Below are 18,392 nucleotides of genomic sequence, written 5' to 3'. Positions count from 1 at the left end.
CAGTTTCTCCCGTGTTGCAATGGTTTTTTTAGGGATGTTGCAAAAGATGATTTTCGAATGTTGTAATGGGATTTTTGGGTCGTTGCAACAGATGTTTTTCGAATGTTGCAATGAGTTTTTTGGGTCGTTGCTACAGATATTTTTGCGATGTTGCAGTATTTCTGCTTGAGATGTTGCAGTACATAATTTTCGATGTTGCGTCACATAATTTTCAATGTTGCAATACATGTTTTTCGATGTTGCAGTATATATTTTTTTTGTTGTTGCATTACATTTTATTCGATGTTGCAGTGTATGTTTTTCAATGTTGCACTATATATTTTTGTGATGTTGCAGTATTTATATCCCGATATTGCACTACATAGGTTTTCTATATGTTTGCAATGTTGCACTTGAAGTGTTTCATGTTCTTTTGGGACAAAGGCACGGTGGGGGAACGGGGGTGCATGGGGGAACTGGGAACAGGGGCACGATGGGGAGCGGAGGACAGTGCGCGTTCCGTTACGCGTGTTCTATTCACGTGCGGAGGGCGGGCAGGTTTGGGAAAGGGACCGGCGTCCGACGCACTCGCGCGCCGGACGTCCGGACGCAAGAATCACCGCATACACTGATACACGTCAGCCAGAAAGAGGTGGTGCAGGCGTCCCGCTGGCTTGGTAGAACGGGAGGAGGCTTCACAGCACATCCCTTTGGTGGTGGCCGTGCACACCGTCGTCCATGTTGGTGAGCCTCTAGGAGAGCGAATCTCACCAAGCAATTGCAATGGCCTTCTCAGTTTTTTATTGTGCTGTAGGACCAATACATCTCATCATGACAGGACGACCATGGCACCAGCTAGTATGAACTTCCATGGCCACTTGGCCAGTTACAATCTACTTTCACTCGCTATTATTACAAGAACTCGGTAGAGTTCTAGCTGATCGACGTGTTACTAGGGTTCAAGACGCAGTATTTTATTTCTATGTACAGTTGCACCTTGCACGACACCCGTTAGCTGCTAAGCTTTAGCTTAGAAGACAAGGAAGCCAATGGCGAATCTAGCATTTTAGCTTAGGGTATGCCGTTCAAAAATTTTCATATACGATTCGGTGAATCCTAACAATTCAGTAATAATTGTAAAATTTGCAACATGGTTCGGTAAATTCAAGGACATGAGCGCACTGTGCACTAGATCATCACCGGCGGCCCACACATGAGCGCAAGCGTCTCGCTGTCTCCCAAGGGCAGGTGCTCCCTCATGACCTGTGGTCCGCAGTCGGTGGGGAGCAGGCACTACGTAAAAAATGGTTTGTAATAACTGATCAAATTTTTTGTAGGGGCAGCTGGTGATGTAGCCGCCCCTACAGTGGCGTGCTTGGGAGCCCAGAGACCAGCCGTCTCTACAAATGGAACAGCAGGGGCGGCTGGTCATATGAGCCGCCCCTACAAATGGAACAGCAGGGGCGGCTGGTCATACGAGCCGCTAGGGGCGGCTCACTCACCAGCCGCCCCCGATATTGCTATTTGTAGGGGCGGCTGGTGATTGAGCCGCCCCTACAAATGCCCGCGCCGATTTGTAGGGGCGGCTCCATCACCAGCCGCCCCTACAAATGACCCACATATAAAGCAAATTGCAGCACCTTCTTCCTCTTCGGGTCACTCACTCAAATCCGTGAAAGAAAGGTGGGGAGGCCTTAGGCACCTCCTAAAAATTGCTCTACTAAGGGGGAAGGTTTTGGTCTCAAATCCTTTGGTGGAGAGGTTGCAGACGGTAAGAAAATGCTATTTCATACTTTTTTTTAAAGTTTTAATGGTTGGTTAGTGAGTAATTAGAGTTTTGCTTTTATCTTTCTTCTATGGTGCTTAAGCTATATATGAAGCAAATTAGACCCAAGTTTTGAATGTACTAGAATAAATTAGGGAGGTGAACAAGATCATTCCCTTATTTGGTCCATGTTTCTTGATTTTAGTGGACAATTAGTTAGTTTTATGGATGTTTCATGTGCATGTAGATCTAGATCTAGAGTTTGTTTTTTTTATTAATTTTGGTTTTATAAATTTATGTTTGATGAAATTAGACTAGGGTTTGCATAAAAGATATTGGGTAAAATATAATTGTTGCTAATTGTTATCTTTGAAATTATTTATTGTAATCAACAAATATGTATTTTAATTATTTATGGATAAATATGCTATTAATTATTTTTCTTCTACCATGGTGTGTTTGTATGCTTCATGTAATTATATTTGATTTATATTCATATATATATATATCTAAAGTATATATAATTATTCTCAAGTAATTATTAATTTGATTTATTTTTATATATATATCTGAATAAGTAGTCCTTTATGTTTGTTTTGTTGTTGTTGTAGAAGATGGAGTAAAGAAACTCTTGGATGTATGGTTCGTTAAGGTTCAAGGCAGGTTTCCGTAAAGAGGTGGATAGATTTATTGAGGCCGCAAAGAAACATGCAACGACATTGACAGAAAATAAGGATACAATTATTTGTCCCTGTAAAAATTGCAAGAACCGTATGGCATGGACAGATGTGACTATCGTCAGATCCCATTTGATTATGCGAGGATTTGTTGAGGACTACACAGTGTGGATTCATCATGGTGAAACGGTTATTGTTAACGACGAGGATGAGGAGGAATACGACGACGAAACCATAGAATCCCTATCCCAATATTCAGTAAAGCTTGATGCACGAATGGATTCAGAGTTTGGCAATGAACAAGATGGTGATGCTGATGGTTGGGATGGTAACGACGAAGGTGGTGCCAATAATGATGGTGGAGCACGTGTCGGGGATGAAGATGATTTGGAGGACATGATTCGAGCCCTTGGACCAGAGATTTTACTAAATAGCCCGAAAGATCTAGAAAATTTGCAAATGGTGACAAAAGCATCGAAGAAGACTGTGTATGGTGTTGAAAAGGGCTGTCCGACACATTAGACATCGCTATGTTTTGTGCTTGAGCTACTCATCCTGAAGACTAAGTATAGCTGGTCAGATTGTAGTTTCAATGATCTATTGCATCTCCTGTCATGGGTGCTGCCACAACCAAACTCAGTTTTCGCCAACACATACCAAGCGAAGAAGGTCATAAATCCATTGATAATGGGTGTTGAAAAAATCCATGCATGCCTCAACCACTGTATACTTTTTCATGGCAAAACATTCAAGTCACTGGATAAATGTCCCTGGTGTGGGGCCAGCCGGTACAAGAACAATGACCTTTACGGTGGGGACGAAGCCTCCACGGGAAAAAAGAGGAATAAAAAGGGTACAAAAAAGGTGGTACAACAATCTCAGCCCTAAGAGAACACTCCATTAGGCAACGATGCAAAGCAGAGAAGAATTTCTACCTTGATAATATGGTACCTGCCAGTGATCGACCGCTTGAGACGTATCTTTCTAAACCCTAAAGAAGCCACACTCATGACATGGTGGGATGATGAGCGTAAGGTGGAGATAAGATTGCACATCCGGCTGATTGTAGTCAGTGGCAAAGGTTCGATGAGAAGCACAAAGAATTCAGCGATGACCCAAGGAATGTACGGTTTGGCTTGAGCACCGATGGAATAAATCTCTTCAATGAGAGGATGAGCGACCATAGCACTTGGCTAGTGATCTTGACCATGTACAACATCCCAACGTGGTTGTGTCAGAAAAGAAAGTACCTTCTCCTCACTATTCTTATTTCTGGCCCTAAACAACCAGTCATTGATATAGACGTGTTCCTCGAGTCTTTGATGCAAGAAATTGAGAGGCTATGGAGGCATGTGGAGCCGATGTACGATACGTTCTGAAAGGAGGACTTCATATGTAGAGTAATAATATTTGTTACTACCAATGATTACCCCGCGCTGTTTGTTTTGTCTGTACAAATCAAAGGGAAGACAGAATACTTGGTTTGCTTGGATGGTACTATATGGGTGTACCTAGATGCATCCAAGAAGATAGTTTACCTAAGGAATCGATGCTTCTTAAAGACAAGTCACAAGTACCGCAGCAAATTATTCTTTAGATTTTATGACAACACCCCGGAGATTGAAACCCCTTCGGAGTATGGCATGGGTCTTTGATTTAATAGATAGGGACCCGGTGACATACAAAGACTTCATATCGATTCTCAAGACGTATACATATCGACAATCCTCATTAGCTTATATGTTTATATACATACTTGTAACATTCACTTTTGGATACTAACAAGTTGTATTTTCTAAAATAATTCAAACAGGGCATTTATGTTCTATGTCACTACACATCACGGAAGACATGATCCAACAAGAAAGGAAAAGCTGGCTATAAAAACACTATGTGCGGTAAGTGTAACTTACTTCTTCAGTACTCTATTACATGGCTGTCAAAAGCATTACTTAACATTTTCATATGCAAAACATACAGTGCCCCAAGCAAAAGCCTGAGAGTGTATATTGTGGATACTATATATGTTCTATGATGAGTAACACCGGTGCCTACAGGAGACACCCCTTAAGGGTAAGTTTGAACCTCTTCACCTGTAGTATACAAACTTCGTACATGGTATGAAATACTAAACCGAAACTTGTTCTCCTGTAGTGGAAAGAAGAGAAAGGAATAAAAAGAGACCCATACAAGGATGACCAACTCTTAGAGCTCGTCGACGACCTTTGCAACTTTATATTGGACCAGATTATACACGTCAAAGGCGCCTACCATGATCGAGAGTCTGACTTAGGTAAAAATCCTCAGTACCAGCACCTTCGTGAGACTGAAAGGCTAGCTCTAGGACGTTGATAACAATGTGTATGTATTTTGACATTGGTTTTACCTTGTGAATTATGTCTATTTAATGATGGATTGTATATATTCTTGTGAATTGGACTTGTAATTGTAGTTTATATAATACTCTTGTGCTTGTAGTCTAAGCGGTTCGGAACGTTGTCGCGGGGCGTTCGGCAACGCGAACGCGGTTCGGAACGTTGGTCGCGGGACGTTCGGTAACGCGAACGCTGGATGGAATACGCGGAAACAAACAGTGTTCTGGTCGAATTTGAATTATAAATCTTTTTTTGCAGGAAAACATACTGTAGGGGCGGTTCTAGACTGAACCGCCCCTATCAAACAGTGTTCTAGTAATACAACCGCCCCTACAAATCGATTACCAGCCGCCCCTACAAATCGATTTGTAGGAGCGGCCCGAGAACCGTTACTACAAATGCATGATTTATAGATACGGTTTGATAGGGGCGGCTGGCCAAACCGCTCCTACAAAGGATTACGAGCCGCCACTAAAAAAAACTTTTCTGTAGTAGTGAGGATCAGCCGGCGCTTCCTGATACCATGTAGAAGAGAAATAGGAGCCAACAATATATTGATCTCAACGAATGAATATATAGTACATCGATGGAGGTTGCTATCTTCAGCAACTGTCCCTAGTCAAAGCACTATGTGTGCGTGGTGACCGAGTCTATATCCTCAACACCACTCTCCCCACGCCGTACGCCCACCCGTCCTCCGGCCGTGCCATCTTGCTGACCACGTACCACACCTTGAGCCGCGCCGGCCGCCGGGTGTGCAGCAGCCCAGCGGTCAATCTCCTCCCGAAGGAGCATGTCGTCCTCCGTCCAGTTTGCGTACACGAGGTGCATCTCCGTGTCGTCCTCGAGCTTGTCCCTCAGCACGGCCTGGATCACCTGGTACACCGGCGTGATGCCCGCCCCGCCGTCGATCATGGCGAGCCTGCGCGCTCACCGGCTCTCGCCGTTCACCACGAAGCCGCCGCGGCCGGCGTACTCGATGTGCCCTATAAGGCCCTTGATGTCAATGATCGCGCCGAGCGGCAGGGAGTCTAGGTACTGCGACATGAGACCGCCGCTGGGTACTTGGGGTCCTCGCCCTTGAAGTATATCTTGATTAGGAGCTCGATGTGGCAGACCTCGTCGACGGGGCTCATGGGCGTGTACGCGCGCATGCAGAGCTTCACGTGCCTGCCGGTCGGCAGGCCGAGCTTCTGGTCCGGCGATAGCAGCGCGGTCCAGAAGAGGCGCACGTTGTAGGACAGGCTCTTCTTGTCGACGAGTCGGCACCTGACCTTCTCCCGTGGGTTGGAGAGCGCGATGGTCGACACTGGCAGCGGCGCCGGCGTGGCTACAGCAGGGGCCTCGTCGATGGCCCTAATATCGGCGTGGCTGCTCTGTGGGGAGTAGTCGTTGCCGGTGATAACGAGCTCGCCAACGCGGTGCATCTCGAGGAGGCCGCCGGCCTTGTCCGAGTGGATGGCGTCGAACTCCTCGGTGCAGTCGCGGTGCCGGCGTTGATGAGGATGCTGTCGGCACCGCCGGGGTGGTCCTTGAGGAATCCCGTGCACGGTGGCGTAGCGTGAAGCAAAATACAGGGAGGCCAATTTGCAAAATCTGAACCAACATGTACACTGAAAACAGAGTGCAAAATCCATTTTACTGCAACTTGATGTTAGGATTGGTTTGTAGTACCTTGCATGGTTTTCTGTTCATATTTTTCCTCAGCAGCTACGCATTACATCATTCCTAATATGCTGGAACTTCACTTCATAATTAATATTGTAACTATGACAAGAAAAAAAATTAACACCCGAGAAGCGATAATTAAACATTTCAACCACCACATCTAGTTCAAATGATGATATGATATCAAAGAAATAATTCCAGGGAGCTCAAAGTACGAATTTAGATGACAGTTACCATGGATTTTTCTTTTAACTCGGAGAAATATCCCAAAAACAAACGCAGATGTTGCATAGTTTAGTCTTCCAAACAGAACAGCAAAAGTCTAGCTGACAAGTGACCACATATCACAAGAAACCGTCACATTGAGTCTTAGGGCAAACATCAAGCTTCCTTGTAGCCAGTAAGAACCTGTGTAGAGACTTTTAGGGACATTTCTGAACATCACAGCCCACCAAGAGTTCAAATGTTGGATTGGAGGGTAGCTTGATCATCTGGCCGTCGCAAAACCTCTGGATATCAAAGACTATGCGTTCATCGGCAGGAGTCACAAAATTAATGGCCACACTTTCAGTTTCAGAATATCTCCTTTGCTGCTGAACACGGCTGATATACTGCATCAGTTGTGTTGGCAGATCATAGTTGATGACAACGGGAACCTGCCCCAGATTGGTGCCTCGAAGGTCAGTGGCGATGAGAATACGGGATGATCCAGCCCTGAACTCCTGGATGGCAGTGTCCCTGCCAAGCTGGCTCATACCGCCATGGCTAGCTGAGACAGCATAACCCTTGGCTCTGACATCTTCTATGAGCGACTTGACACCCTGCTTTGTGTTCACAAAGATGACGATTCGTGTGAACTCTAGTGTCTTCAGAGTTTTGAAAAGAGCATACAGCTTTCCTAGCTTCTCCTTCTCAACTTTGTGATAGAACTGCTTGATTCCGATATCCTTCAGCTCTTCATCTCTTGGCAATTTAATTGTCACATGCTTATCCATGAACCAGTGGCTAGTTTCTAGAGCTTCACTGGAAAAGGCAGCAGAGAAGAGCCCGATCTGGATTTTGGCTGGAGATAGTGGATAATGTTACATGTATGAAGAAAAGATGGTAGTCATAAGTAAGATTCGTGAAGAGGCCGACTTCGGTTTGCAAGCATCGTACGTGACAACTTGCGCGAAACCTCCTCAATTTTTTATCACAGCCTCCACATATGATATCTTGACATCTTGACAAGTTTCATGATTTTCGGACTTCGTTTGCTTTTTATAGAATTTAAAAACAACTCGATCGCAAGTTCGTGGTCATGTTTCGTGAACAAGATGTTCGAGATTGGTGGTCTGTTCCTGGATATGGCCTCACATGATGGAGCACTTGGATTACTTGTGAACATATTTGTGATATATTGTGAGGCATGTGACGTTTGTGATACATATGTGACGTTGGTGATATATATGTGGTGTTGGTGATATATACTCCCTCCGTCCATGAATACAGGGCGTAACTGTTTTTTTTCAAGTCCGGGAATACAGGGCGGCGGCGGCTCGGCGGCAGTTCACGCGCGCATGCAGCATTTAACTTGCGTCGCCCTTCTCCTCGGCTCCCACGCTGCATGCAGAGCGCATGCATGTTCTCTCGAGCGAGACTAGTAGTACTACTCCTATACGAAGGCAAGCACTATAAGTTCTTTGGATGCATCCTCTTTTCTCTAGTGGCCATCTTCTCGCTGTATGAGTAAGCAACATCTTCTTCTGTGAGACTAGTGCAGAATCTAACATTTTTGTGCAGCGACGAAGATGGCAGAGGTGACTGCGGCTGCGGAGGCTGCTGCGGCGCAGGCAAGGCAGCAGTTCGCCATTGCTTGGCGCATGCGTCGGAGGACAACTCTCCACCAGTTTGTCCGTCTCGCCATACGCGCTGGACAACTCTCCACGGAACACCCATATTAGCAGCAACGGACTTCGTTACTCCTTCCTTCATCATGCCTGGAGCTGATCTTTCTAAGCACATGGCATAGATGACCCTTTTTATGTCAGGAGGGTAGTGCCTCCTCCTCTTGATATTGTTAGGAGTGCCTACACACAAAAAAAAAACATGCTCGTGTTCAAACAGCCGTACATGCATGGGACATGCACGCAGCAACAAAAATAAATGGAAAAAACATTGACGCCGGCATCAGAACGTCCATCGGGTACTAACCTGAATCGAATGCTTCATCGGCAGCGGCGTCATTTTGGTCCATGGCATGTGCACCGTTGTCCGTTTCTTCAGTTTGGTCCATGGCGTGTACACCGTTGTCTGTTTCTCCAGCTTCAGGTTGAGCCACGACCTCTCCTTCAGCTCCAGCTTCATCCGTGCCATCAGCTGCGTCGTTGTAGATCTCGTCGTCATCGCCATCACCTGCGATGCCACCGAAATATTACACTTGGAAAGACGCACATGAAAACATAATCAAAACATAGAAATGGAAACCATGAGTACCTTCGTTGCCGGGGTCCCAAAGGAAATCATAGTCCAAATCTTGTACGCCTCCTTCATATTCCTCAATTTCATCCCAATCAATAGGCTGATTCAAATCTAGACCGGGCATTATGAGTAGAGGGAAGATTAGAGGCGTAAGATGTGTGGTGTCCACTATGAATAAGCATTCCCCTATTTATAGGAGGAACATACCGGAGGCACAGGCCATGGCGCCACATGCAAATCAATTTCCATTAGCGCCAATGAAAATTTGGTACGCGCCAAGGGACTAAACAGGCACGCGCCAAGGAAGGAAATTTCTGTTACATGTGAGAGAAATTAGCGCGCGCCGTGCTGCAGTTTCATTGCCGCGCCAACGGGAAAGAAAATCCATCTGCATGCATGCAGCGCAGGGCAAGGGAATAGTCCGAGCCGTTGCTTTGGCGCGCGGAAGAGTGAATGGGCTTGCCGTTGATGCATGCACGCATGCGCGACAGCTAATTAATTAGACGCAGAGCCAAAGCATTCTCCTTGGAAGCCACAACATTAAACTCGTTTATTGGTCTTGGTGAAAATGGAATGGCGCCCTGTATTCACGGAGGGAGTATATGTGATGTTGATGATATATATTTGATGTTGGTGATGTTTGTTATATATTTCTTCTGTTTGTTTGGATGTGATGTAAAAAACAAATAAAAAAAGACTGCTTTCAGTCACTTTGCCGAGTGCAATGGCCATGATACTCGGCAAAGTGACCATCTGGGAACTACCTGGGAACATGTTTTGCCGAGTGCAATGGCCATTGCACTCGGCAAACATCACAGATTTGCCAAGTGCTACGGTCCAGGCACTCGGCAAAGGTCGCCACTTTGCCGAGTGTCTTGTCGGCGACACTCGACAAAGAAAAGTGGCCGTGACGGAGAGTGCCACCGTGACGGCGGCTTTGCCGAGTGTCAAGGTCAAGCACTCGGCAAAGGTACTCGATTTGTCGAGCGCCATTGACTTAGACACTCGGCATAGTGGCCACCTTTGCCGAGTGTCTAAGTCAATGGCGCTCGACAAATCGGGTACCTTTGCCGAGTGCTTGACCTTGACACTCGGCAAAGCCGCCGTCACGGTGGCGCTCTCCGTCACGGCCACTTTTCTTTGTCGAGTGTCGGATTGGCACTCGGCAAAGCCTTTGCCGAGTGCCCGATAAAGTGCACTCGGCAAAGAGGTCTTTGCCAATAAACTGTTTACCGAGCGCCATTTGCCGAGTGTAACACTCGACAAAGGCTTTGCCGAGTGTAACACTCAACAAAGGCTTTGCCGAGTGTATATCGACCTTTTGCCGAGTGCCTCAGGCACTCGACAAAGAAGCCGCCTCCAGTAGTGCTCCCACCGTTAGATCTAGTTGGGTTAATCTGCACTATCTGATTCCAATGGTCGAGGCTTGACCATTAGATCTAGGCGGGTTAGCTCACGCTATCCGATATATATGATTCCAATGGTCGGGACTTGACCGTTAGATCTAGACGGGTTAATCCGCGCTATCCGATTCCAACGGCGGTCACGGCACTGAGCTTCCATGCAAGGATGGCACATACATCACAACATGAGGGTAACAACGACTACGAAACCCCCTGCCGTGATCTCCTCCAACGCAGTGAACGAAAGACATGAACAGGAACAGATTACAGATCCAATGGTCCCTATACACAGATATATCAAGTTTCATCGTGCCTAAATCAGTTTAAGCATACAGAGACTAGCATCGCTGGCTCACTGCCGGGAGTGTCGAACCCCAGGAATTCACGTGTAGGTGCAGACGGTGGCCGACGATGTTGGTTGGATATGGTGTGCTGTGCCCTAGCCCACCGAGAAACGAAAGAAAGATGATCCCAGCTAGCTAGCACAGCAAACAAATCCGCCGATCGATTAAGTGGCCGAAAGGAACTAACATGGGACGATCGATCGAACTCCTAGGCTAGAGCAATAGTACACGGGAGCGTCGGGCTCTTTATTTCCTTACCAGCAAACCAGATTTAATCCAAGTGCGGCCGGCGGCCGGCGGCTCTCCGCTATCTCCACTCCCTGCGTGCTGCGACTACAACTAGGGAGGAGGCGGATCGGAGGACGATGGCTACCCAGGAGCGAGAAGGATTTGACCGATGGATCGATCGGCAAAGAGAGGACCAGGATCGCCCGATGGCGAGGGCGACTATGGTCGCTGCCGTTTCGAGATCGCCGAAATGGAGGACGTCGGTTTCACCGGCGCTAATATATATGCCAGCAGAGGCATTTCGGTCACTTTTCGCAGTGCGAAAACGAGGGCGGCATCTCTACTATAATAGACCAATCCAAATTATTTTAAGTACACCAAACAATTTATCCCTTGCTGAAAGAGTCTAATCCCTGTGTACTCAAAATAATTACACCCAAGATTTTAACATCATTAAAATCTATGGCCTGGAATAAACCCGATCCGATGGCGAATGATACTCGGATCTCCAGGCTTCAACGCACCCGCACCTCCCCCGCACGCGCTCAGGCCTCCGCGCTCCCTCAGGGCCGGTGATCGAATCCCACGCCGCCGTGCCTCGCGAACCCTGCTAGCACCGGAAAAAAAAGAGAGAAAAATGAAAAAAACAAATCGCCGTCAGGCCCTACGGCTTACGCCGGCTCGCGACATCCTCCGCCTCCGCCGCGACGGACAGGAGCGCTGCCGACGACCTCACCCGAGCGAGCACAGCCTCCGTCGCGAAGGACAGGAGCGCTATCGGCGACCTCACCCAAGCGAGCACAGCGCGGATGTTCCTCTCTTTTTCCCGTCGCCCTCCTCTCTCTTGCAGACCCATCTCCGACCCTTCTCCTCCCGCGCGCCGTGCCGCCGTCGCTGACGGGCGACGCCGCGCGGGGCCGCTGCCGGGCAACGCGAGGATGCGGCGGGGCGTGAAGCCGGGCGGGGCCACCGCCGTTGCAGCCATCACGGTGCTAACCCGAGCTGCTCCTGTGGGGATGGGCGGTGACGAGCCGCTGTTGCTGCGGCAGCGGAGGTGAGGGTTGGCTTGTCGCAGAGGTATATACTGCTAATTTATGATTGAGAAAATCGCAGCACTTACGATATTTTTTTTCTTTGTTGTGGCTGAGAATTTGGGATATGTAGCAGGCCGTGGTGCTCGCCAATTTTTGCTACCGGGAGCAAGTGAGAATTATTTTTATGGGGCCTTGACGGGGTAATTTGGTTGTTGGATGGATGTTGTTATCTCTTTCAATTGTATTTGCCAAAAATCTACTGCTGAATTTCCCCTTCACTATATATTGATTCATTTTCTTTCATTGTTTTTTGGATCAGTCATGACTCATGAGTATGAACCTACTCTTGGTGAGGTGACCAATTGCATCAGTTCACAAGACGTTATGAGTTGGACGTGGAATTTATAGCCATGGACTGCTTTTTTAGCAGTTGTTGTTTCAATAATTTGACTTTTGTGTCTAATATTTGAAAAGAACAGAATACACTGTGCTAGCAGTAAATTAGTGTTCAATAATCTACTGCACACATAAGTATCTCCTGATTTATTCTGTAAATTAACTTTTACTAAAACAGGCTACAGTGGGGCTGGTTAGAAACAAGAATGGAGGATCAAGGAGTTTTCAACACAATTAGAGAAGCTGTCAATTTGCATCTATTGGGTACTTTAAATGAATAGCTAATCATCTATTGGGTACTGAAAGACATACAAAATTCATTGCTGCCTTTTTTTTCTACTTCGTGCAGCTTGCCAACACGGCAACACCAAGGAGTACATTCATGGGCAATTCTCTAGAAACCTGGGAGAGATCTGATCAAGTAATGTTTCTTGTTCCCTTCTTTCAATCTTATGTCAAGTAGTGTTGTTTTGTAATAAATCTAGATATAAAACTGGGAAAAACTAGCATACATCCTGTCATCCTGCTGCCCTACTCCAAGTACTGATACTTAGTACTATGGTATTGTTGATCAAGCTACATGTGAAGGAAGGCTAGGGCTTCAAAACTTAAATTGGTGTGGACTTTTTACAACTTGGATCTTTGGCCGATAGTATTTGATCAAACAAAGCCCTGTTGAATTGCATAATCATTTGGCCCTTGTATGATTCAATTTTATGTTTGTACATCTATATACAGGTGCAACAACATTTTGTATCTCTGAGGTGTTCCAGAGGATGCAGAGATAGAGTATGCAGAGTGAAAAGATGTGATCCATGTTAGATTGATAAATGTAATATGATTCTGGCATGTATGTTCGAATATCCCGGTGACAACTAGATCTACCGGATCCTAGCTTTGTACTTTTGAGTGATGAAACATGATGGTAGTAGGGCTAGAGGGCCAAACTGCTTTCAGTTAGACTATGTCGTCATTCTGCTGAATGTGAGTATCAGATTTCTTGAACATTTCGTCTTGCCTCACTGCCTTAGGTTCAGACTAGCATTAGGGATACATTTAGCCCAAATGCGCACAAAAATATTGTCTTTTAGCTTTTACTGTAGCGTTAGCATGGGTATATCCTGATCCGATCTGCCCTGCAGCAGCGATGACGGCTATGACATCTTCCGCGGTGCATGGATGACGACGACTGCGACTGCCTCGAGAAGGGCAAGCGGTGTGCCGGGGAGCTGTCGGCGATGGCCGGCCGCAGGACCCATGGTGAGTAGTCCCGATACCGACCCCCCGATCTCGTTCCCCTCAACCCTAGCGCGTCTCCGGGGCCCTTCTCGGTCATGATCTGTGCGTCCTGGGCTAATCCACTCCCGATCTATGGTCGCAGTCGCTTTGTAGGAATGTATACCTTTGCTTGAATTTGTAATCGTGTGAAGGTGATCATGATGTAACCCTTTTGGCTTTTCTGGATGACTTGGCAGTGACCTAATTTGCATATGTTTTACTTATGTTCTTGGACATTGGGCTAGGCGGGGCAGTATAAGTATAAATACTATGTTACGCCACACCGAACTGTGATCAGGCGATGAATTAGAAGGTTCTGGCTAGGGAGGCAAGAACATCCAGGAGAGTGCATGCCGAGAAATTAAGGTGTTCATTTATCAGCCTTGGTTGGTTGAGTACCTGAAGAACAACGGTGAGCATTTATCTGGAATGTTTGAGCACTGCAGGTGGCAAAGTTAATGGGATTTTTTAACGGTGTCCCTACCTAATTGCTGAATTCCATCTATTTATGTTTAATCCACTATTGAATTCCATCTATTTTTGTTTAATACACTATATGATAGAATTGTCTGATTCATGATTCAGAGTCTTTTGCCGGGAGCAAACAGTACCTGTCATTATCATGTTCTGTGGGATGTGAACAAATTTGCCGCTGATAGACACTGTATTTGCAGTGGTCTGTTCAGGGAGTATAACAGTTAGTCTAAATCATGTGTGTATGTGTTTTTGTTTTTTGCAGTTGATCTAGGAAAGCAAGGACACAGTTGGCTTTTTCCCTAGAAGGAGCAGACATTTATTTGGTAATAAGCTTATTTTGAGCCATTGTAATTTCCTCTTATCTATTAATTGGACAATGTTCTTTTCAATGATTTTGGAAAAAAAATTCTTAGCTGGTGGCTCTAAATACTTTTAGGGTAACAATTCAATTTGGTATATTTTAGCTTACCCTTTCTTGTAGAAGAAACATAGAATTGGAAAATCCACCTGAATCTTACTAAACATTTGCGGGGATGTTCAGTTACATGATTACTGAACATTTGCAGATTTATGTGCAGGGACTATTATTTGGGGAATGGAACTACGTGGAAGCACTGTTGGTATGGTGTTCATTCTTTCAGGTTTAGTTTATTGAGTATCCATCTATAGAAGAAAGAAAGACGTCATGTGCACTGTTGGAGCTGGGCGGAGCTCGGATAGATATGGAGAGCTACCACCGGATCGACGCCTGCCGCTGGCAGATCGACAGAGATGGAGGAGCTCGTTGCCCACCGCCGGCAGATCGACGGAGACGGAGGAGCTCGTTTCGCTGGCGTCTCAGGAATTGGAGGGAAATGGGGGAGGCAGGAAGAAAACGGCAGGGACAGCAGAGGAGCTGGAACATTATACCATCATTCATATTCATCATATATAGTTCATCAAATGATTTCAATAGAGAATGGTTTTAAACACACGATACGTGCCAATGAGAAGTCTGTCATCATTCATATGGATGAGGGCACTACTACTGGTTATAATGGTATTATCTCCTGTATTGTGGTAACTATGGAAAGAAATATCGTCATTTGGTTGTTTTAATGTGCATCACTAAAATGTCACCGTAGCGTTAGCATGGGCACACTACTAGTCTCTCAAAATTGTCAATATTCACGTTGGAATTCTCAAACTTCCAACGCCCCCCCCCCTCCCTCTTCCAAGACAGTATGAACAACGTGATTGGCGGCGAGTCTTGGATGTTTGTTTAGTTTTGGGTTTATGGTCTGATCTGATGATGTACACATTCGAAGGCCTGGTGCAAATCCACGACGGGTGAGGAACACAAAATAAACCTCAACTTTATGTTTGCCTAATAATACTCATAAAGGGATAAAATCTGCAAGTAAAAAAAAAATGAGGGTCCAAAGGGCTGTTCTCTCGTGCACTTGAGAGTCTCTAGTCTTTATTCGATTTTTTAAAGGCGGACTAAAAAATAATACAAAAGTAAGAGAAAAATACAATGATAAAAACTGCAAACAACAATTTGTATCTACCGTTTTCTAGTGTAGCAAACTACTTTGCCACAAATGTCATGTTTTCCATTCTTGAAGGTAGATATATCTAAAGGGTCTTTCATTTTCTTTAAATGCAATAAATGTTACCAAGCTCCATCTAGGATGGATTTATGAGTGTTTGCTACGAATTGCATTTGAACAAGCTGTAAGAGTCTACTCATTTCTATGTGTTGGTTACTCGTATGCATACAATTCGTAAATTGCAAGTGCACGGTGACATTGTAGATTTTCCACAAGAGTATTCCATGGTTTATATTGTATCCACATGGATGGATTGCATATGTTATAAGGGTAAACCCCATCAGAAGATAATAGTAATGAACAGAGGTGGATCACATCACTGAACATGAATAAGAGGTAAAACACAACCACAAGTAAATAAAAGCCTATCATGTTCTAGTTGTAGTTCTAGCCAATGAACAAGTTCATTGATGAATCTCATATATTGCATCTTTAAACTAATACCCTATGGTCTACCCTAAGTATTGCCCATTTATTACTTAGCTCAAGACCTATCGCATCCCTGCTATTTTATCTGTGGTCTTCCAAGGGAACGACCACATAGGATCACTAAGGGAGACATTCCTACATGTATATAGCTACCATGGAGGATCATGTATATCAGCGAAATAGACTAACCTTGCATTAGACTAAGGAATGAAACAACCATGCAAGATAGCTAGAAAAGCATAAAAGGAGGCATTAAGCTGCTAGCAGATTGGAAAGCATGATGAGCTTTACTCAATCAAAGTTGCATACATCATCACCACTGAGTACACATATACCACCGATGATGAATGCTTGGCGGCTCTAGAACTCTGCTAGGATCTAACCTAAGCCATCTCCTAGAAAATCCCAAAGACTTGCAGAGGCCATCAACTCTGTCTTGTGTCTATCCTTCTTCTAGTCTTCTTGTTGAGTTGTGGTGGATGAATGCTAGTCGAATGAGCAGAGCGGAGGACATCTATAATGCAAGGAGGTTGTAGTTAAAGGAAAGGCAACTGAGCGCCAAAATAGATTAGGTTGGTTGGACTAGCTTGATTCCCATGTCATTTGCTTCCATCTTTGAGTATGTCGTATGTGTTCTCTCGTTGATAATTTTAGTCAAATAACAATATCAAAGATTATATCTTGCATACTTTCACAAGGAATTTGCTTTATTTGATGTTGCAGGGAGTGCAATTTATGTGTCCATTCCTAGATAATTTCCCATCGCTATCTACCAGGCAGGATGACCGTCGTGGAATCATATACTCTAGTTGTCCTAAAATATAAGGAATCAAGAGTTCAAAATCTATACCAAATGATAATGGACTCTAGATGAAGAAACAATTTAAAAGGCAACATTCACATGCATACCTACCATTAATGTCTATCACTAACCTTAAAATGATAGCAGGGAGGGTTATATATGTCATTGGCTTACCACATAATATGTTCTAAAATTACTTGAATTCCCTATATTTCAGGACAGAGGGAGTACATATGGGCGTCAAAATCTGACATAGTAGTGGTTTGTCCATTTCCTCCTTAAAAAAACTTAGGATTCAAGTGCCGGGTACATATTGCACACCTGTTCAGCTCAACTTCTCATGATTCTGAGCTGGTGGTAACAGTTTCATTATTTGTGATATTAAGTTGCTCTTGAAAGACACAGATGGTCTCTATAGCTAGATATGTTGATGACGATGTGACTATGTGAGTTCCCGTCCCGCTCTTCTAAGCTAACAAGCTGGTAGATCATAGCAGCAATGAAGTAATAACTTTAGGCTTATTTGGATTTGAGGATTTTCATAGGAATTTCAAAGGAATCCGATGCCTATGCTTTTCTTACATAACATGGTGTTTGGGATGAAGGAATAATGAAGTTTTCCTTTCATTCCTTTCCTATGGAAAGGATTACTTGCCTTCATGAAATAGAGGAAATGAAACATCCACATCAAGCTGTTGAAAAAATTTCCTACATGTGAATGGACGGATGAACAAGTCCTTATTCACTAGAATGGAGGAATAAACATGTTCTTATATTCCTGTGTTCCAAATATCCATTCCTATAAAATTCCTGTATTTTTAATTCTCTGTTTTCACCTACACCCATTTTTCATTCACGTATTTTCTTCTTTTCCTCTATTTTGTGTTCCTCCATTCTAAACAGGCTCTCATCCAAGGGCGCGCAGCCACAGTTTTGCCAAGGGCATCATCACCACTGCAGCTGTTGCATCCGTGTTTCTGGTTGGTTGTAGTAGCAGTTTGTTCGTTTCACATGTCTCAAAAGAAGCAGTACTTGTTCAGCTGTTCATCGGAGTTTGTTCTAATTGTTCACAGGGCTTTGGATTTCGTCCTCCTCGCAACTGGTGTCTACATTCGACAATGACACAACACATGCATGTTTTGTGGCTTGTAAACTCTAGCTGAGAGACACAACATATGCATCTGTAGAAATCTATATCTCTTATGAATGAAGCTAATCCTCGCTACAAGTCTATCTCATACAAATCATCCATATCATCTTCCACTAACTATCCATATCATTCTGACAGCCATGTCATCCCATTAACTTCCGTCCTCTTAATTGTAAGCTATCAATATCATCCCCACTTAATTTCATTCCAAATTATTCGCAATCCCCGTAGCAACGCGCAGGGTATTCCCTCTAGTACTATCTAAAACAAGCCTCCTAGTTGCCTATTTAGGTAGCCCCTGTTTTCTAGGTCCCCTTTATGCTATTGTCTCCATA

At 44.8% G+C, this 18,392-nt stretch overlaps 2 protein-coding genes and 1 pseudogene across 15 annotated transcripts in view; 1 reads left to right on the top strand and 2 right to left on the bottom strand.

Moving 5' to 3' along the window:
• Positions 1-1,143: 1,143 nt before the first annotated feature.
• Positions 1,144-6,477, bottom strand: LOC136468805 (nitrate reductase [NAD(P)H]-like; annotated as a pseudogene).
• A 409-nt stretch (positions 6,478-6,886) lies between these two features.
• The window catches only part of LOC136468804 (uncharacterized), a 29,041-nt gene continuing 17,535 nt past the window's right edge, over positions 6,887-18,392 (bottom strand). The window contains exon 9 of the mRNA XM_066467236.1: positions 6,887-7,330. Within this exon, the coding sequence (XP_066323333.1) occupies positions 6,887-7,330 (444 nt within the window). The remainder of the gene's footprint in view (positions 7,331-18,392) is intronic.
• On the top strand, positions 11,624-15,182 carry LOC136476094 (uncharacterized). Of its 14 annotated transcripts, none has more exons than XR_010763423.1 (8): positions 11,624-11,976; positions 12,067-12,133; positions 12,253-12,593; positions 12,679-12,750; positions 13,068-13,313; positions 13,472-13,589; positions 14,347-14,407; positions 14,663-15,182. XR_010763423.1 is itself a non-coding variant. In XM_066473776.1 (8 exons), the coding sequence occupies exons 1-3, from the start codon at positions 11,709-11,711 to the stop codon at positions 12,744-12,746; spliced, it is 399 nt and encodes a 132-aa protein (XP_066329873.1). In that variant the 5' UTR covers positions 11,624-11,708; the 3' UTR covers positions 12,747-12,750; positions 13,068-13,313; positions 13,472-13,589; positions 13,853-14,019; positions 14,347-14,407; positions 14,651-15,182. The 14 variants fall into 14 exon arrangements, 11 of the variants coding, with proteins under 11 accessions (XP_066329873.1, XP_066329878.1, XP_066329877.1 ...); XR_010763422.1 differs by having other exon boundaries at positions 12,064-12,133; XM_066473776.1 differs by lacking the exon at positions 12,067-12,133 and adding an exon at positions 13,853-14,019 and having other exon boundaries at positions 11,624-11,953; positions 12,508-12,593; positions 14,651-15,182.

Source organism: Miscanthus floridulus, chromosome 8 (assembly GCF_019320115.1).
Source record: "Miscanthus floridulus cultivar M001 chromosome 8, ASM1932011v1, whole genome shotgun sequence".
NCBI classification, from domain to species: domain Eukaryota; kingdom Viridiplantae; phylum Streptophyta; class Magnoliopsida; order Poales; family Poaceae; genus Miscanthus; species Miscanthus floridulus.
Note: the sequence above shows the minus strand (reverse complement) of the source record. Positions and strands in the feature narration are given on the sequence as shown.

Bases quoted from the DNA above. Each gene is read 5' to 3' on its own strand.
- LOC136476094 (XM_066473782.1), top strand. From the start codon at position 11,709: ATGTTCCTCTCTTTTTCCCGTCGCCCTCCTCTCTCTTGCAGACCCATC. The intron at 11,954-12,507 runs GTGAGGGTTGGC...TTACTAAAACAG, and splicing joins CTGTTGCTGCGGCAGCGGAG to GCTACAGTGGGGCTGGTTAG. The intron at 12,594-12,678 runs GTACTTTAAATG...TACTTCGTGCAG, and splicing joins TGTCAATTTGCATCTATTGG to CTTGCCAACACGGCAACACC.